Source organism: Verticillium nonalfalfae (genome assembly GCF_003724135.2).
Source record: "Verticillium nonalfalfae strain VnAa140/NRRL 66861 chromosome Unknown scaffold_20, whole genome shotgun sequence".
Classification (NCBI taxonomy): Eukaryota; Fungi; Ascomycota; class Sordariomycetes; order Glomerellales; family Plectosphaerellaceae; genus Verticillium; species Verticillium nonalfalfae.
Genome location: NW_021167245.1, coordinates 257,672 through 277,807, shown reverse-complemented (window position 1 = coordinate 277,807; position 20,136 = coordinate 257,672). Strand labels below are relative to the sequence as shown.

At 52.5% G+C, this 20,136-nt stretch overlaps 4 protein-coding genes across 4 annotated transcripts; 1 reads left to right on the top strand and 3 right to left on the bottom strand.

Moving 5' to 3' along the window:
• Positions 1–2,048: 2,048 nt before the first annotated feature.
• On the bottom strand, positions 2,049–4,578 carry XRN2 (5'-3' exoribonuclease 2; the record flags this gene model as incomplete). Its single annotated transcript, XM_028637831.1, has 2 exons — positions 2,049–4,204; positions 4,269–4,578. The coding sequence occupies 2 exons, from the start codon at positions 4,576–4,578 to the stop codon at positions 2,049–2,051; spliced, it is 2,466 nt and encodes an 821-aa protein (XP_028497250.1).
• A 1,269-nt stretch (positions 4,579–5,847) lies between these two features.
• On the top strand, positions 5,848–9,240 carry USO1 (Vesicle-mediated ER to Golgi transport protein; the record flags this gene model as incomplete). The annotated part of the gene is made up of 8 exons (XM_028637830.1): positions 5,848–6,834; positions 6,923–8,133; positions 8,182–8,268; positions 8,321–8,407; positions 8,457–8,622; positions 8,675–8,857; positions 8,922–9,032; positions 9,085–9,240. The coding sequence occupies 8 exons, from the start codon at positions 5,848–5,850 to the stop codon at positions 9,238–9,240; spliced, it is 2,988 nt and encodes a 995-aa protein (XP_028497249.1).
• Positions 9,241–9,403: 163 nt separating this feature from the next.
• Positions 9,404–11,321, bottom strand: D7B24_003642 (uncharacterized protein; the record flags this gene model as incomplete). The annotated part of the gene is made up of 4 exons (XM_028637829.1): positions 9,404–10,278; positions 10,341–10,480; positions 10,539–10,905; positions 10,997–11,321. 4 exons carry the CDS (start codon positions 11,319–11,321, stop codon positions 9,404–9,406), a joined length of 1,707 nt encoding a protein of 568 aa, XP_028497248.1.
• Positions 11,322–12,034: 713 nt separating this feature from the next.
• Positions 12,035–19,588, bottom strand: D7B24_003641 (uncharacterized protein; the record flags this gene model as incomplete). The annotated part of the gene is made up of 17 exons (XM_028637828.1): positions 12,035–12,240; positions 12,310–12,527; positions 12,594–12,739; positions 12,811–13,930; positions 14,003–14,124; positions 14,225–14,395; positions 15,327–15,463; positions 15,516–15,744; positions 15,799–16,049; positions 16,103–16,349; positions 16,408–16,851; positions 16,907–16,962; positions 17,540–17,589; positions 17,646–17,900; positions 19,068–19,198; positions 19,259–19,447; positions 19,508–19,588. 17 exons carry the CDS (start codon positions 19,586–19,588, stop codon positions 12,035–12,037), a joined length of 4,053 nt encoding a protein of 1,350 aa, XP_028497247.1.
• Positions 19,589–20,136: the final 548 nt, after the last annotated feature.

Below are 20,136 nucleotides of genomic sequence, written 5' to 3'. Positions count from 1 at the left end.
AATCGCGACTAGGTTTGCCCTGTCATCTTCGCCCACGGGAGGAGGCTGGCTAGGCTGTTGCTGAGCTACTCCAGTCGTCCGAATAGTGTAGACGACTTTCCTGAGATGGTCGAAGACGCTGGTCCACGAGGAGGCTGTGAGATACTCCACAAGGGTCTTCGCATGACTTTCCACGGAAACTGGTGAAATGGTCAAATCGTATTTGTCAGTCGCGAGGACATCATCCTGAGAAAGACTGTCGGCGCCAGTCTCGAGCCGAGCATCTCGTTCTGAGTGACGAGGGCAACGGCCGAGGATGGTGTGCGCGGGGAGAATAAAGCCATCAGGGGTCGGATTGAGAAGGTTCCTCAGGACATTGAGTAGGCGCGAGACCAGGGAATCATCCAGGGGCGTCGGCACAACTTGCAGCGACCCACGCCTTGTATGGGTTTGCTTGACTAGTTGACGCAAACTATTGGAGCGGACGGCCTCCCAATGCGCGGCGCAACAGTCACTTGCCAGGGCTAAAACGTAGACTTCGGAAGAGACAACGTGGCTAGGACGTGAAGAGAAGCTCTTGTAACCTCGACCAAGCTCCTCAAGAAGGGTGATCAGCGAGTCCAGGATCGCTGCTATATTCGTGGCGCTAATCTTGACAAGTGTCACTCGGGTGCTAGCGACTATTTCGTCCTGATCTAGTTCGCGGGGTTGGGTTCCGGTACGATGTGGCAGCTGTCCAAAGGCAAGCTGTAAGCATATCAATGCCACAAGAGAGGGGACAAGGTTGATTTCACGGGGAGGAGACCGATTCACTCACTCGGGTGGCAATCCTGTCGACCAGACATCCGACGAGTCCTGCATCACCGTTCATCGCTGCTGGCCAAGGAAGCGTCGAAGTTCATACCGATTGTTCCTGGATATGGGGTGTGTTGGTAGGTCTTGTTGCTCAGGCCGGACAGCTGGTGCGTGCAGGGTGTGTACACGACATACTGGCTAGATTGGGTGGGTCAGTGATGGGTGCGAGGAGGAGGGGTCCACACTTGGCTGGCTTGGCCAGGTACCGTCGCCTTCAACTACCTATCTAGGTACCTACGAGGGTAAAGGGGAATCATGCGGGGTGCGCATGGATACTGATTCAATCGAGACATGACATGGAATGCTGAACATGGCCGTGCGTCCTTCGTGTTGACTGGGAAAATGGCAACTCAAGTACTGCATGAAACCGCCAAGTTTGCCAAATTCGCCACGAAGCTCGCCATACCATGCCATGTGTCTCGGTAGCACTCGTCACACAACGATGAAGTGATATAAATTGAGATGACGGAGATCAAAGGAACATGTCTGATGGCAGCCTACAGTGTAAGCCCTATCTGGGTTGGCTTTTATTCGCTAGTAGCCGCAAATTCGGGTTTTAACCTCTGCCAATCTCATCTCCGATAGGGCTGTTGTCTATCGCCATGGTAATTCTGACTACGCCCAGCTCCTCTTGCCTGATAGCTTCCACGACCTCTTGATCCATAGTCTTCTCGGGCGGGATACGAGTTCTGGTATGGCGGAGATGCCTCGTGACTTCCATGAGACAGTCCATAGGTACTCGGGCGGCCGTTGTTGAAGTGTGTTGGGGGGGGTGGGGGAGGAAGACCCATGCCAAAGCCAGGGTGACCTGGTGGTGGTGGTTGCCACGCTGAAGGCGGATGTGGTGCCTTCTGGGCGCCATAGTGGTCGCGGGAGGCGGAACCGTTCTGGTAATGTGAGGAGTGTTGTTGGGCCCTGGCTCCAGATTCTGCGTAGTGAAAGGCACCACGACCACCGTAGCCGCCTCCGCGGCCTCGACCGCGCCCACCGTCATTATACCGTCCTGAAGGGGCGCCGCCCCAACCGCCTCGACCCGAGCGAGAGGACTTGTTCCTCAGCTGCTCTATGTCAGACCGACCAAGAGCTGTGGTAGGCATCTTCAGCCCGCGTAAGAGCATGGACTTATGAGGGGCTGTAGTTGGGAATTCGTAATAAACACTGTCATTTTTTTTTCTTCGGTGAGCTTCGGGTGTATCTGACATGATCGTTTAGGGTCAAACGTACCTGAGGGATCGGTCGTAGTCCAGGCTGGGCATTGACTTCCTGTCTAAAGGATACTCCAAGGACCCGTGCGGCAGATAGTCGGCGATCTTCTCAACTTGGCCGGTCATGCCTTCACTGGTCCGAGGATTCAACCCGAAGGTGTGGGCGCCTTGCTTCTTGGAGTAGAAATGACTCGTGATGTCTTCATAAAGCTCGTGATGCGCGTCGGACAGCAACAAAACGTCCCTACCAATTCCATTACGCGCAGCATCCTCGGGGCTGAGCAAGGGATACTTCTTTTCGACTGCTGCCAAAAGCCGCGGCATGTCGATGAAAGGAAGCAAAGCAACACCTTGCCAAGCAAACTTTTTGCCATTGAGGTCAATCTCGAACTCTTGGGGGTAGAAGTCTATGACCTCGCTGTCCTCGTTGAGCATGAGATCATGAAAGACCTCTGGAAGTGCACGGCGAGATGCAGCTGGCATAACACTCATGAGTTGTTCAAAAGGCTTCGAGATTCGCCCCTTCTCGAAGCTAATCTCGATCTTGTCCAAGTCGGCAAAATCAGCCGCAAATGGCGCATAGTGGTAGGGATAGTACCAATCCCAAGACGGGCAGCCTTGATAGTAATAGAGAAGCACCCAGCAAAGCCCCTCAACATAGGCTTGTGCGACCTTATGGCGAAAGGCGACGTCATTACGATCGACGTGGAACTTTTGCTCATAGTAGCGGTCTGCGTAACCTTCTTCCCACATTCGAACGTGATCTATCGCAGCCTCTTCCGCGGCGGACGGTCCGGTATTGGGTGTTAATTGCGATGGGCCGTCCAGAACATCCGCCTTGCGTTTCACAACAGAGCTTGCTGCGGCTGCACCTTCTTCGGCTACAGCAGGTACTTGGACTTTTGGATGGGTTGTTGCGTCACCATTTGCCGATTTGCCCTGGGCTCCCGATGCTTGGATTCGATCCCTGATGACATTGGCGGCGCTTTTGTTGGCGGCATTCGCGTTGATGTTGGCGTTCGACGAGCGCCCAACAACCATGTCATGTGTCACAGCGCTGGGGTCAGCATTGGGGAAGCCAGAGACAGGAAATAAGGCCAGCCCGGAGGATGCGTTGTCCATAGGTGGTTTGCCGCGCCCGCGCCCGCTGGCGTCGGCACGGCCCCCTCTGCCACTCCGCTCGTCCTGCAGCTTTCTCCGCTTGGCGTTGGCTTCTCGGCGATCTTCCTGCTCTTTTCTCCGCTTGAAAATGGCGTCCTCCTGCTTCGCCAAGCCGTCCATGATGAGCTGTACCCTCTTCAGATCGATGTGGCCGTCCTTGGTAACGTAGCCACCCATATGAGGCAGATTTTCTTTCCAGATGGTTGTTAATGCGTCTATACCATTCTCTCGGATTTCTAGGGCCGGCAGATGTGGTAAAAAGTCATTGCCCACGAAGCAGCACATGAATACCCAGTCGTCTATTGCGCGCTCGAGATCGAATCGAAACGGCAAGTCAGGTACATCAAGCTCAATAGCGAGGTACTCTCGAAATATGGATACGTGAAGCCATATGAAAGGCTTCAAGGCTACAGCCTTGTCTTGCTCGTCATATTCGCCGTCTTTTTCTTTGGCCTCGCCTTTGCAAACGCGCGCATCGTGTCCTTTTTGACCGCATATTTTGCACATCTTGGCCTTGGCATCTTGTGCGAAAACATCCTCTCGCAGTACGCGGAAATGTGGCTCATGGGTAGCAAGACCCAGCATGATCAGGTCGGCGTCCAGGCCATAGATGACATGCCGGGTATTGGGGTCGTAGTCTGGCGAGCCTCTTTGAGAGCGGACGTAGTTCATGATCTTGTGCTCTCCTTCGCCTGGAACTGTAGCGTCGGAGATGATGATTTTGAGTCGAGCCCAAGCAGGATCAGTATTGAGCTTGTATGCGCACCAATAACGCAGACTGGTTGCAAGTGTATCCATGAAGGGGGTGCCAGGTGTGATCGAGTTTGAATCAAAAGCCTTCTTGTTCATGCTTTCAAGGGTCTCAGGTGGCAAAATGCCGCCATTTTGTTGTTTGAGAAGCTTGAGAAGCTCCTGCTTGTCGACCTCTTTCTCTTGGGCTTCTTGTGCAGAGCGAAATCGACGCGATCGCTGTTGGTTCATCTTTGCTCGTGGCGCAACACCGTCTGAATTATTGTCAGTTCTGTAAATATCTGGATCGTGACGGTTATGAGTCCCTTGATGACTTACCAACAGCGATCATGAGTAGTTTCCGTGGCCTGACCATGTTCACTACTCGATCGGTGTACTTGAAAACCTCGAGCATCATCTCCTCCTCATCCTTGGGGGCAGGGCGATCCTCTGGATGCGAGCAAGGGTGAACGATACCGTTCATGTCAAGGTAGAGATTGTCCAGTTCTTCTCCATTTGGATTGGGACCGGTGGTGTCTACCGGAATGGTCGTCCCGTCTTCGATTTGTAGCGGCTGATCCTCCACTACAGGCGAGATGATTTTCGGGTACTTGTTCGATAGCCATCTGAACGCAGCTGGAATGCCCATTGTGACGGTGTAGTCGCGCGAGCCGCTGAGACCTCTGGTTGATAGTGAATGTACGTGGGCGACGCCGGGATATAATCTCTGGTGACGGGAAAGTTTCTGTTAATTTTATCGACGTAGTCTTGCCGCGTACTGCAAGGTGGGTGAGGCGCCGCGTGTGTGGAATTGCTGTCACGAGCGGCGTGATAGTCTTGCAAGACGAGAACGAGGACCTGGAAGAAGTGGAGTGTAATCGCACGGCAATCTTTCGTCGTCCGAATCGAATTGATCACTGCCTCTGCAGTCCTAAAAAGCTTTTCTGGAGCTGGATTGGAGGATCCAGGAAGGAGGATTCGCAGCTAGATATACTCGACCTGACTTGGGAATGCTGAGCAAAGAAAAAACTGGCTGGCCTTGATTGGGAAGTACCTTGCCTTCTTTTGTGTAGGTAGGTAAGGTACGCTACCAGGTAGTCACGCGTGCCATCTGCGCTAGAAGTTTGGCTGTTGGTCGCATTGGGATACCTACGAGTGAGATAAGATTATGATTAGTAATATGGAATCTCGAGCACTGACAAGACGCATGGAACGTGCAGGTAAGTGCAGGTAAGAGAGGCACCGTGGTACCTAGGAGGTATCGACAGGTAGATAGGTGCCCACCTCGGTTAAGCTTGAATAAGATTCAACTGACAAGACGCCCCGTTAATGCGATGAGAATCCACGCCCAGCTCGAACACGTAGCATGGGATTTGTAATGCATGATTTGATCAACTGGGGTTACGAAGCAACCTAAAGGTGGGATGCCCTATCGAGTAGACGCGAACTGCTGGCTCCCGATCGTGACATTGTGCCTTGGAGCAAGGTAGGTAGACAAGTAGGTAAGTCCGCTCCACTCCAATATTCTCTAATTACCACCTGTCGTGCGCCAAGTTGTTTTCCCAGAGCTACGGAGCTTTGCCATTGCGCTAGCTGTTCAATGTTTATAAATGAACCCTATGAAGTCGACACCAGGCCTAGGCGGCACGTTGCATATTGATAACTTGCTAATTTGTTTGGCACCAGCCCGGGTTGCAAGTCTACGGTCACCGAGCGTTGCCATAAACGTGAACACAGTCATCTGTCTGGAACGACTGATCTTCTCGAGGGGCCTGCACGATCTCGATTCATCTGCACGGAATGGTGGTAACCCAGCCCTCATCGATTCTCGCGACTCTAGACCGCAACGCGCCATTCACGCCGCCAAAGTCGCGTTGACGAGGAAAGCAACAAGGGGTGCAAAGGCACAAGAGACATCATGTTCTCCTCTATTTCAACAGCTCCGGCGAAACAGTCGGTTAGCGATACCATATCCGTCCTGAGTGGTCGCCTGAGCTCGGCAACATTGTTGGAAGATCGACGTGCAGCCATTCTTGGTCTTCGTAGCTTTGCCAAAGATTTTCCCGCCACAGTTGCCTCAGGGGCGCTTCGAAGCTTGATTGGCAGTTTGAGTAACGACGGGGAAGATGTTGATACAGTCAAGGTTGTGTTGGAAACACTGCTGATGCTGTTCAGTCCCAACCAAGACAGCCCAGAAGCTTCCGACGAGATCGTTCTCTGGCTAGCAGACGAGTTCACGCAACGCCAGGATAACATCACTCTTTTGCTTGATTTACTCGAAGGAGCAGACTTTTACTCCCGACTGTATTCTCTGCAGCTTCTAACGGCAATCTTGGCAGCTCGTGCAGAGAGGACCGAAGAGTGCGTCCTAATAGCACCACTGGGAATCTCTCGCCTCGTAGCCGTTCTCGATGACCAGCGCGATGCCATTAGGAACGAAGCTATCACTCTCTTGACATTTCTTACCCCCTCATCGGCGGACATACAGAAGCTAGTTGCTTTCGAGAACGCATTTGACAGGTTATTCTCTATTATAGCACTGGATGGATCATTGGCTGATGGAGGTCGAGTTGTCGAGGATTGCCTAATCCTCCTGGCAAATCTATTGCGGGCGAACGCATCGAACCAGTCCCTTTTTCGCGAATCTGGTGGAGTCAAAAATTTGGCCACCTTGCTGCAAGGTGTCTTACAAGGACAAGCAGCTGTGGCTGATGATGTCGCAGGGTGGGTTCAAGCACAACGGGGTCGTAACATTTATGCCCTTCTTGCCGTGGTTCGCCTCCTACTTGTGCATGGTGCTGTTGGCACCGCCCAAAACCAGTTGGCATTATGGCAACATGGCTTGCTTTACCACGCCCTTCGTCTTTCTTTCAGTGCAGCGGTACAGACGCCAGTCAAAGCCGAGGTTCGTTTCCCCACATACATGCCGACTTGTTCAGGCCGTTCGTTGATCTATTGCGTAGGCGCTTGTGACATGTGCCGACATCATCAAGGGCAATACGACTCTACAGGAGAGCTTCGCACAACTGCAAGTCCCCTCTCCCCTTTCTCAACCCAGCTCAGGGGCGAGAGACGGGGGTGGCCCGGATAAAGATCCCGAAGTATATGTCATTGACGGACTACTTGATCTGACCCTCGCAGTCTCGGCCAATGACATGTTTGACGTGCGAATTGCAGCCTGTGACTGCCTCAAAGCCTACTTCTTTGATCACGCAGAGATACGCCTTCACTTCCTCAAACGAGCAATTGAAGGCTACAAAACGGGCCTTGACGAGACAGCTAATGTGCTCGCTGTCCTGCTTCGGCCCTACAACGACGACGCCATTGTCAATCCTTACCGCCCCTGGTTTGCTGCCATAATCACCTTCCATCTTCTCTTCAACAACCCTGAAGCAAAAAGTCTTGCCATGGCAGTGACTGAGGGTGATGCAGAAGATGGCGAAGAAATAGTCACTAGTATTCAGTCTGTTGCTGCTCATCTCCTTTCCGGGCTCGGTCGTGAACAGGACAGCCGGGTTGCGACTGGATATTTGATCCTCCTTCTCGGTTGGATGTTTGAGGACCTGGAGGCTGTCAACGACTTTCTGGCCGAAGGCAGTAATATACAAGGCCTGATACAGGTAGTCGTCCGGCCTGGCCCAGCCGACGAAATCGTTCAAGGACTGTGTGCCATGATTCTGGGTGAAATTTACGAGTTCTCGACCAAGGACTCCCCTATTCCCAGAGCTAGCCTTCACGCAATCCTACTCTCTCGGCTGGGAAAGGAAAAGTTCATTGACAGACTTAGCAGGTTGCGAACCAACCCATTGATGCGCGACTTTGAAGTCCTCCCTCAGAAGCTTGATCCATCCTCTCCGGGTCGACTGCCTGAAGTGTTCTTTGATATCACTTTTGTGGACTTCTTCAAAGATAACTACAGTCGGCTATTGCGGGCCATTGATCGAGATCCTGGCCTGGAAATTCCCGTATCAGCAAATGGCGTGCAACAAGGCATCTCGCGAGATCTGGTGGACTCCCTACGCGCCCAGCTAGGAGAGAAAAGCAAAGCGCTTGATGAGTTACATATGGCCTCTACTACTCTTGAGAGGCAGCTTGGGCAAGAACAGGCAGACCATCGGAAGAGTCGAGAAAATGCAGCCGTTGATATTGCCAAGGTCAATGCCGCGGTTGAGGCCGTTCGGCGAGACCATGCTGCTGAGCTAGAGTACGTGTCATTGTCACCAACCTTGAAGCCCTACTAAGCCCTGGTCAGTAAGATGCGTCAACAGCTTGCTTCCGAGCAGGCTGAGCACGCTCGGCAACTGAAGCAAGCGATCCAGTCTAAAGAAGTCGAGTTGGAGTAAGCACATCAAGCGTGGCACCCTGAAGCAACAATCAACTGATATGTACAGGGCTGAGCGTCGCAAACTAGTTTCGATTCAGGAAGATTACAAAAGGCAGATCGATTATACGAAAAAAACGAGCGAGGCCGAGTTAGAGTAAGTTTTCAGCCGAAGCCGACACAGTCTCGATGACTAACTGCAGTAGGAAACTGCGACGAAAGATGGCCTCACTTGGCGACGATCATGAAAAGCAACTGAGCAAAGCCAGTGAAGCTGCAGAAGTTGAGGTTGGCAGACTCAAACGTCGTGCCGACGCCGAAGCCGCGGATCTACGCGCCACTATCAGCAGGCTAGAAGTCGATCTTATGAAGGTATATACGACCGTGCTGCGTCGCTGTCGAGCCAACACTAAGGAACATGCAGACGAACAAAAATAAAGCGCAGGAGCTTCATACACTGCAAGAGGAGCATACCGCGCGACTAAACCTGACACAGCAACAGAGCTTGGCCAAGCTCGAGAAGCAGATTGACCTGGCGGAAGAGTCTGTCAGCAAATGTGCGCGCCTCGAGAAAGAACTGGATGAAACCAAACAGGACGGCCTCAAGGTATGTAGTGTCCATCATGAAACGTAGATAGGCTTGGGCATATGATGTTAACTGATCGGCACAGATTGCAGCCAACCTAGCGGAGGTTACTAACGCCAAGCAAGCAATACAGACAGAATTGGACGACCTGCTAATGGTATTTGCCGACGTCGAAGACAAGGTCAGCAAGTACAAGGTACGTATTTCTGGGCTGTACATTTATACATTGAAGCGCTAATTATTTCAAGGCTCGGTTGAGGAAGATCGGACTGGAGGTCTCTGATGGCGAGGATGAAGAAAGCGAGGACGAGAGCGAAGACGGGCAGGAGCAGAGCGACGATGATGGCGAAAGTGAGGACGAGGCGGGCAGCGGGCGAGTGACAGCGAGTCGCAAGACTGCTTGAGATCTCCAAACAACCTATCAAGGATATCGGCACGACACAAGGCTTACTTGAGCGGGCGGCTTTGGAAAAGATTGAAGGTGTCAGACTCTGCAGCTTCAAAATGATCCTGAACTACATAGTGATCCCCGAATCCCCGCATATCCGAAGCCCCAGGCTTCTTGTCTCACCGCAACTTCCACGTCTGCGACATCTGTTCTGTGTCACCAGTCGTCCATGTAGTGGAAATCCTCAGCGCTCTAGGGTTATCCTCAGGCGCCTTGAAGGTGACCTGGCCTGACACCTTCGTGTCACACTTCACAGCAACGGATCCCTTACTCTGATCCGCTAGCAGGAACCCCTGTTTCCAGTGAGTGTCAGGTCCGTATGGTCCGGTGGTGAAGACAACGGGCGACTGATCCTTGCCCGTCCTGGGTTTGGCCTCGACTCCGGGTGGAATGGTCTCCGCCCTGGTTTTAGTAAAGAAGCAGTCAAACCAGATGAGAAATCCGTCGAGTGCAGCAATGTCGCGAGATAGAGTCGAGTTCCACTGCGCAGTAAAGTTCAGCTCTTCGGCTTTGACTGTGTGAAGGTCAAGGTATGAAATTTGAGCCGGCGCGCCGCAAATGGTCGAGGAGGGCCAAACGTCGATGCGGGCTTCGTCGTAGATTCCGGCCTTGAGGGCCTTCATGTCGAAGCCGTAGACGTCGTCCCAGAAGGAAACATGGTCCGCGACGAACTCTGGGTCTGATACTGGCGCCACCCATATGGTAGACACGCTAGGGACTAGTATGCCATCGGGCCTCAGATATTTGTCCCTAGCATAAAGGACGCTAGGTAACATGGCTTCGTAGAGAAGACAGTATCCCATCCACTCGCTGATGATGATGTCTACACTGTCGACAGGAAGGCTGATGTCCTCGATCCTGCCCTTGAGCAGGGTGATAGTGTCGGACAAGCCGTTGTGGTAAACATTTTCGCGTGCTTTGTCAATGATATCAGACTTGTCGACAGCGTACACCATTTTAGCACCAGCCTTGGCACAAAACATGCTAAGAATGCCTGGCGCTGGGTTAGATTGCCAACGAAGCACGCTATATCTTTGCTGAGGATTTTGATCTTACCAGTGCCGCAGCCAATGTCAAGAACGACCTTGCCCTTGAAAAGTGCTTTGTTCTCGTAAACGAAGTCACGGTAGGCATCCGTACGAACAACGTCCTTGAGCATAGTCTCGTGGATATCTTGGGTCAAAGGATCAGCGAGTCTGATTTGAATGAAGACGACAGCCGTGCAGAGTGAAATACCAACCATTATCAGCATACGACTCCCAGTAATACTGCGACTGGTCTCGGGGCGGTGCTGCGGGGCCAGGATCGGTGTCGTCGCCCCAGCGGTGGTCCAGTGTCTGCTCCACGGCAGTGCGGTAGTTTGCAAACTGCGCTTTGACGGCCGCCAGTTCCCGCTCTAGCTCGCTCTTGCTGGCGAGGAGCGACTGTGTAGATGGCACCTCACCTGTCAAGACGGAGCCCTCCTTACTCAACGGCTCAACATGGTCATCAACATGCAGCTCGTCTAGAGACATGATGAGAGCATCATCTTCCACAACGGGTTTCAGATACTGGTCATGATCAATATCCTCCAACCGGATGGGTACAGGCAGAGAAACACCGTCAAGTACCCTCTGACGGACTAGTACTCGTGTTAGCAAGATGTGCAGGGTGTGCAGGATGTGCTATCAGGCGTGTGCGGAGGCTCGAGCTGGACATGGGTATGAACACACTGAAGTTGACAAGCCTGACGCTTCCGTGGAAGTCAAGGGCTAGGCGTCTCTGGGCCTCAACAAAGTCGAAGTCGTATTGCTTCTTGCAGTGCTCCAGCATGCTGGTGACGTCGGCGAAGACGGCGTCGTCCAACAGGGAAACAATGGCGAGTGGCTCTTCGTGATCCGACTCGGCGTCATCCCAGTCGGCATCGCTGCCGCCAGAGCTGTTCGATTCTGTCGAGCTCATCGCTTCGTCGTTTCTCAGCTTGTTCTGGGCCATGACTGGAGAATGCGCTGGTGACAGGCTGGCGCAGTTGAGGCAGTTGGGCGCAAACTTGACCATGTGCGATGTGGTGGGGTCTAACTTTGCGCCAGCAGGCCACACCAACTTTGGGGTGTCGAACAACTGGATGGGGACTTGAGAAAAAAAACAGGTCCTCTTACCTCCAATACCCCAAGTGGTACCCTAGGTAGGTACGTTCACTACAACTCATCTTTTCCACAGCAAGCCAGTGAGAGCTGGTCATGAACTCACAGAGCTCCTAGGCTAATCTGCTCCACTTACCCACCTTTGGGCTTTCACAGGCCAGTGAGTGAGGGCCAGCTCAAGACCAACCAACACAAGTCCGGATTTTCACCTCCATAACTCAATTTGTCATAGCTAATACATCGTTGTAACCGCTTATCCAAATTGAAGTATCTACCACAACTGTGCAGTGCGATGGGCCGCTGGACGTTATTGCCTGTTCCTGGCCTCCTTTTCTCGGCCCACAGATGTGCGGGCTAAACATCGGCTCATGCATCTGCTCGTTCAAGGTATCTGATCTACAGTTATCCTGGCAGACAAAGTGACGAGCCATTCGCGCGCTGACGAACCAAACCATGGATGTGTGTATGGACAGGATTTCCTGGCATGAATCTTTACTTTTCGCAAGTTGGCCCGCCACACATTGGCCTCTCCTGATTCTGTCAAGACTTGACCATGGGCAGGTACCACGAGGGGCCGACTGCCGGATGCTGCAACTGGGAATGGAAAAAGGCAGCTGGAGACCTCATTCAGCTCGAAGAAGGCGTACTGAGAGTTTGCAGGATCAGATTTACGACGCTGAGGAATCCCTCGCCGAGGATAAAGCCAGATGCAAGGACGATGAGAGACGTTTTTGATCGACCTTGTCCACTACCGAATCGACCAGAGGACCAGTACCAGTTGAGCAGACCACCCAAAACTCGCGCGAGCGTGAAAGATGGAACATTATACATGCCTATGTCGATGTCAGTTATTGTCGGCCGACGTGATCAGCCCCCTGGTCCATGGTTTTAGCCAAACATACCGACGGCAACAGCAATCCCGCCGGGGATGAATGGCCTCCAGCCTTTTTCGGGCGGAACAGCAGCCCTGATAGCAGTTGTAATTGCAAAGACAATACCAAAGCCAGTTGCCCACTCTCGCGCCATATTTGGCAGGCCTTCGCCTGTCACCAATCTTGCTGTGAATATCCATACGTAAGCTGTCGGCACCTGCAGCAGGCTACCGGGGATTGGGTAGACGCTACACAGTGGATTAGTTCTTCTTGCATTTCCTATTGAAAAATTGCAGGCAGTCCGGGATACTGACGCGGTATAAAGTCGATACACAAAAGCGCTAACTACAGCACCAGCCGTGGCCCCAATGATCTGACCGTAGAACTGCGCTTGTGGTGCCGCACCTAGCAAGTGTCCCGTCTTCAAGTCCTGCATCAGCTCCCCAGCTTGTAAAGCTCCCTTGAGCCCTGTCAGTATAGGATCGGATTGGGCCCGATTTAGACCAGATGGTGAGTCTAGGGAATTCTTACCGCCTCGGACACGGCACCGGCGACAAGGTTGATTAGAACACTGGTCTTGTGAGACTGTGGGATGATTATGGCGAAGAACAACTGTGCCAGCTTGCTGATTCCCGAAACCGGATTCAAATCGGTCTCACCAAGCGCTCTTACCCCCATGATGCTGAGGACAAGTGCTAGTAGTACTGCGGCAATGTTGGCATAGAGTGGAACGAGATTGCCAAAGACAATGCGTACGGCAACTACGCACAGTAAAATTGACGCGAAAAGGCCGACTGTGACCGTCTTGCCGCCAACTTGTTGATCTGGCGGCGCGTCCTCCACATCCTCCCCAACTGAAATGTGACGGTCCCGGGAACCGTCCCCAGACCCAGAAGACTCAGATGATGCATTTTGACCGAGGAGAGGATCGTTATCGTCGTAGTCTTCCGATTGGAGGGCGGAATATCTCCTTGAATACTGGCGCGGACCACCTGTCGCCAACGACCAGACGCCACGCAAGCTACTGCGTAGCGTGACGGGGGGCTTATTGATGTTCAAGCGGGAGAACAGCGACCGAACAACCAGGTGTGCTAGGTTGACCACAGCATCTGCGAGCATGATGGCCAAAGAAGTCCACAGAATCCAGCCTTTACTGCCAGTCTCCCAGTCGCCGACCGCGCCCGGGGCCCAGCCCCGTGACTTAGCCAGTGGCGACAAAATGCCCCAGCCGACAAAAGCACCCAGCAACATATGTAGTGTTGTTTCTGGGCCCATGATGATTCCTTGTCCAATATAGGCAGGGCTGGGATTAAGCGTCCATAGCCATGACTGAGCTATAGCGGTGCCAAAAATCGGGATGTTGCGGATGGAGGGAAAAAAGAATGTACAGAGTGTGTAGACCCCTGATACTACGAAGCATGTCGCGAGCAGGCGCACGTTCTCCGCCCAGGTCGTGGATGGAGCATCCTCTGAAGCATCATCGGTCTCGTCGTCAGCAGGTGGCACAAGGCTCGCAAAGCCACCAGCTGCCGGCGAGTCTACTTCGGACGATGTCGCCGGCTTGTCTTTGCCGTGGAGCACTCCGATGAGGACCGCTGTGCTGAAGCCACTTGGGAAACGTAGCCTTTCGCGAATGATGACTTGTCGTCGTCTAGTAAACGTCATGTCAGAGGAGGCGACTGCAAAAGCTTGGGCAAGATGCGTGTCTTGTCTAGGGGCTTACAGGGGCACAGCGAATACAACACCAAAGTAGCAGAGACCAAGAGACCATACAATGAGTCTCCATGCCTCGAGGGTGATCGGCCCCTGCTCTTCGGGCGTGAGGAGATAATTCATCGCTGGCAGCTTTCACGAGGTCAGCGGTCTCCGAACTGGTGGTGCATATACTTGGGAGCCGCCTTGGTCCAGGTTGCTTTTCACAACAAGACAGGCAGACGAAACGTACCACTCCTACGAAACCACAGCCCAGTGGCATGATAGCCATACTTCCAGCTACTGTTTGGACGAGAACATTCTCGACCGGACTGAATGGGAAACTTAGGTGGCGCGCAAGTGACCGAAATAAACCAAAGCCCATCAAACTAGCCGGCATGGTCATGGTACTGACCCATCCCGTCTGCAGGCCAAAATACATGTTGGAGAAACAAATGACAAGGCCAACCGCAAGTCCTGCGGCCACACCTCGAAACGTGAAGCTGTGCCCATGAATCTGCGGCGACACCTTTGTTCTGCGGCCTTCTGGACTGCGAAGGCCAGGACTCGGCTCAGGTGCTGGCTCAGGTACTGGCTCAGGTACTGGCTCAGGTACTGAAGGAAGTAAGCGTCGACGAGCGTCGTCGCTGTCGCTGCGAGCGGTGCTGTCCCGACGCGACATCATGTCCTGAAATAATTGGAAACGCTGTTCAAAGAGCGTCGGATATGTTATACAAAAATCATGCTAACATGGACCACAGGCAAGCTGAACGAACGGCGGTAGCTGATGCGAGCGACGCATATGTGTGAGAGTATGAGGTATGAGTGGAGAAAGCACATGACGATGATAAATTAGGTACATTAAGGTAGGTATTGAAGCGGGACAGGGCGCGTCACGACGAGTGTCGCCTGGACCTCTTTTGGACCCACTTCTCCTTCTCAGTGCTAAAGGTACCTCACCTAGGTACCTGGGTAGGTGTACCTTTAAGGGGAGGTGGCTTAACCCGAACCCGGCAACCTGTGGCACGACGCCATCGTTTTCAAGGACGCAGGTACTGACACCAGCCGAACAGGGGCACTTCCCCGCCATTCCCAACATAGGTACTTGATGTTTTCAGACAAAGGAGACGCAGCATCATAGGACGTTCATCAAAATTTATCGTTTTCATGCTGTTTCCCCAACTACCCTCCCTGAGCATTCTGATCATTAAATGTTCTCACCCCAGACATCGTTAACCCACCACTGACGCCTAGAACCCGAAGCTGTCCAGCAGCGAGCTCGAGTCTGGTTCTTCAAACATTGTGGGTGGTTGATGTCTCCCCGACTGTCCCTTTCCAGATTCGACCATTCGTACCTCGTTGCGCAAGCTTGAAAAAGGCATGTCATCCACCACGAGAGAACTTCGCCTCCTCAGAAGTTTCAGCGGGTTGGCCTCGCCTCCAAGCAAGGATCCTGTCGTTGCTGCCGGCTGAGGGAACTCCCAGTTACGGACTGGTCGACGCAAGTCAGAGCCAAGACTTTTTCTCGCTCGGGTATAACTTACCAAGATCCAGACCAAGAAGATCGCAGCCCATCCGATCAAACAGCTTGGCACTGTGAAGAACAAACTCCCATTCAATCCGAGGGGTTACTTTGGATGCTCCTCGAAGGGTCTGCAAGGTCTTCTGTCGAAGCTGCGAGTAGAGCACTACCAAGGCTGGGTCATCGGTCAGGAACAACTTAGACCTCAAGTCGGGTACGACCGGGGTCTCTAGAAGAGTGTATACGGGCGTCTGCCACAACATGTCAGTCATGATTCGAAGTCTTCCTCAAGAACCGCGACTTACAATCAGCGACCTGACGGCCATATCTTTGCGACCGAGCATCCAAAACGCCCACGAGGCAAGCCAGCGATTCCCCTCGCGAGCTGCGACATTGAGGACTTCGTCCTCGAGGAGCTTCCGAAGGACTGGACCGTTGTCACCCTCGTACACTCGGGCGATGGCAATAGCAAGTTGCAAGTCCTTGAGCTGGTGCAGACAAACATTGACAGCGTCTGTTAGATGGTCCGCCAAGAGAAAGAATGCCGCTGCATATTCTGTTCTTCTTGTCAGTTCCCAGTGGTCAAATCGGTGCTCCATGTAGACGCACCAAATCTGCGCTTGCTCAACAATGCGTATGCATTCTTAAGTGCCGTCGTTCGCCATTTCGGGTCTTCGAAGTTATTGGCCAGCAGGCGTTGTGTGGCGCCTTGCTCCTTGTTCCAGCTTGCCATGCGCCAAAGCCCTTGAAGAACAGTTTTCTTCTTCAAAGCTAAATAGTAGAGACTGCAGTCAATTGGGTTTTTCATCTCGCTCTTGGTATACTCATTCCGAGCGATGATCTCGAACTGGGCCCTCTAAATTTACGCATTATTGTCAGCTGCAAAAGTCAGGCGAGGAACTACAGTGACCTACCATAGCATTAGTGTCAGTCAGCCACATGAATATACCACTTTCCCTGGCACTTTCCCAAAGAAGCGACCCATGATACTGTCGTATCACAAAATCCACCAGAATGTCCTGGCTGCCAGAATGAAATGCCCACACGATCTCCCGCCAAGAAATATTGATCTCGCTAATACGCCCTTTGCGCAAGGCGTGTTGGCGAAGGAAGAGCATGAACCTAGCACCATCCTCGTCTAATGAGCGACGGTGTTTGTCGACCAAGCCTACACAATCAATGATGTCGGCTAGTTGCATTTGCTCTTGTCCTGACAACTGTGGGAGACCGACCTTGGTCAGTCGCTCATTAATAGCCGCAGCAACATCCTCCGTGAAGGTTTCTTGCATTGGATCATCCGAGGCACCGCGATTTAAATAGGAATCGGATTGCTGCTTGACCACCTTTCCCGACGAAACCTAGGTACATGTATGTTAGTATTCAGTCGTATCGAAGCTGGTACACTGTACGCACCGTGTCCATGTAAAACACATCAAGTTTCATGCCGAGATAGTCGTCAATATGTTCGCCTGGAATGTGATACTTGAATGTTTGGTGTAGCGCGAGAAGGATCTGGTGTACCAAGGTAGTCTTTCCCGCCAATATACACTGGCTCAGAAACTGGGGATGGAATATCGGCAATGGCCCGTTGAGTCGTTGTACAGCCTCAAATAGGTCCCAGACACCATCTTTTTTCTGTGGCAGCCTCAAGGTACTGACCTTGGAATCGGCGAGACCAAAGCTTCTCCCATAAATCAGCATCTGATTACCCGCACCGACAACGAGATGGCCGTCCCCAAGCCAAGCAGAGTCACCGATTGGATGAGGAGTTAGCTCGCGTATGCTAATTTCTCTGATCGGAGCCCAGGCAGGGCCTTTATTGAGGTAGTCAAAACGCATTTGCGATAACAAGACAACCCGGTGTTGGAAGCCAACAGCCAGAATAGACTGCGAATCTGGGGTTGAGGTCCAGTCGAGATCTCTGATCGTGTGGTGGGCCTCGTAGTCTTGGGAAAACTCGAGGCGGGCACCACCAATATCCCAGATGGATAATTGCGATCGCGAAGAATCAACAAGGGCTGCCTTTTTGAGCGTGCTACCGCTCACGAGCGCTGGGTTTGCAAGACCAGTCTCCGAACAACAGGTTGACAGCCACTCTACGCGCTTGTCAGCGTTGTCAATACGTGCTGTCCAAAAGTCAACACGACCTGACTGAGTGTAGGAAATGGCAACGTCCTTCGCAAACACATCCAAGAAACCAGTCGTAATCGGGGAAGACCCTGCGGGATCAACAGGCAATACATAAGCAAGCCCCTCGATATTTCGCAGCTCAAATCTGCAGAACTCCATGAGAGTCGCTTCACGCGAGCCCTCCTGAGAGGCTGCATCTGGCGCCATGTATGGTGGCAAGTCGAGTTGCCACACAATGCCCTTCTGCTCTGAAGTGATTGTGGCAATATGGACGGTTCTATAGTCGTCTCGATGGTGTCTTGGTAATTTCAGGAGGCACAGAGGCTTTCCAGAGAGCTCATACGGCTGGTGGCACATTGCAATCGCCTTTTGACGGCGACAGTCCCATACGGAAATTGTCTCATGCTTCAGGAACACAACAAATCGACCTTTCCGAAGGACACATATGCGGTGTATATGACCCGCCTCCGGTACGACGCTTTGCCGGGATAGTCCAGAGGTCGCTCTGCCCCCAGAATGTGTCCAGACAACGCTCTCTCCATCAGCTGTCCTTGATACGACTGATCGCCCGCTGTAATTGCGAACTATTTTCTCGATCGGTGACGAATGGCCGGACCAAGTACATCGATTATCAAATTGATGACAAGCAAGATCAGGGTCGATTAAATCCACCAGGTCAGTCTCGAAAATGCGAATCCTGCCATTGAACTCATGGACTAAGATTCGGAGACGACCCGTGTCGCGAGCGCAGTATGCCTGGACTTCAACATGAAGATCGTGCGTTATAGAAGGAAAGTCCTGCCGTGGGGTAAAGTCCTGTGAGTTGATGTACGCGACGCTGGTTACTTTGAGCTTCTGTGATCTGGAGCCAACATTCTCTAAAGCCAAGGCGGACATGGTATCACCATCGCCGAGAACAAAGCAAAGTTCTGGGTTCCTATTCGCCACCCCGATCAGGCGCTGCACGGCCGCCTCTGGCAGTTGCTCACCCGACGGGTGCCCCTGAACCGCCTTTTCGGCAGCAGCAGCAACTTCTCTCCCATCAAGGATAAACAGCACCGGGGCCGGGGAGAGCTTGGACGCTGACCTTAAGGCTTGACCCTCTACAGACCAGGCAAGGTCCACCTGTGCCCACAGATGGAGTTGCTGGTTCGAGTGAGAATCGTACCCTGTCCAGATTCGAAGAACGAAATCAATACATGTGGTGTACAGAATGTTGTCGATTGTTTGTTCTGTATGATATGGTTTGCGCCACCGGATATTCGTCACCACATCGGGATGAGGTAGACACGCAAGGTCGAAACAGACCTCATCTGCACCATAGGTAAGCCTTCGCCAAACCTTAACGATTGTATCGTGAGATCCAATGACGGCGATGTAGGCAGAGTCGAAAGAAAGCTGTGCAGACTTTGCGTCATTTGGTAGTGCCTTCTCCCAGAAACACGACGGGGCTGCTGAGGTTGTAAGGTATAGACGCAGGGTCGATGCGGCGACAAGGAGCTCTTCTGAAGCTCCCCATGATAGACAAGGATCTGTTTCGCTTGTTTGGATTAGGAACGACGACTGCAGTCCCCACTTGATCCAGAATATCTGTCAGCTTTGGAGAAACAAGCCGTGAAAGTGGTCGGCGCAAACCTTGAGTGCGTCCTCTGCGTGTCCCAAAGGCTTGTAGACTCGAACGGCTGACCCCGTGCATGTTGCTATTTTCCCCGAAAATTCGTCGAATGCTACAGCAAGAAGAGCTGCTTCGTCGTCGTCGTAGACTGTTTGGACAAGTTGTTCAGGGCCGTCGAGGATGGCGAAGGCATTGCCCGTGATGTATACCTGTCGCAATGACGTTAGAACGAACGGGCCTAGCCATATATACTCAGTGATGATACTCACAGTATATTGTCTTGACCCCCAGAAGCCTGTCGCCAAAGCTTGGAGCCCGGACCTGGGTCTCCCTGGTAGGATACCTCTCATCCTATGCGTTGCTGCATCGAAGTCGCATGGCTCTCGAAGCGGAACTCTGTGGAATGATCGAGTATGGGTGCCAGGTAAGAGATCAGATCAGAACGCGGTGCTGAAAGGGAGCTGGTGTTGTTGTTAAGGTGCTGCAAAGCCTCCAGTGACAAGGCTTCTGAATTGGATAAAATCAACCACGTGAACTCTTCTCGTGCTGAACAAGTGGAATCAAGCTCATGCGGGTGCTCGGTGCATGTCCAAAGGCTGGCTACTTCGACACGCCCCTAGGTAGGTACGTGTGTAAAGGTACCGAGAGGAATGACGCCACCTTGCAGCTTCAGGGTGCACGCTTATATGCATAAGATATGTAAACACAATGTATGGGCCCAGCTAATACCAGAAAATGAGAACCGCCATGCTTTCATTGTAATGGTCCGCTTAGGTTAAGAAATATGCTGCTTTTCAAATCATGTATCACTTGTCTAATGGGGTATCGTCAAGCCAAATCATTATCCTGGTCGCCTGCGTCTTCTCTGTTCCGCAATGCGTCGTGCCTCAATCGCGGA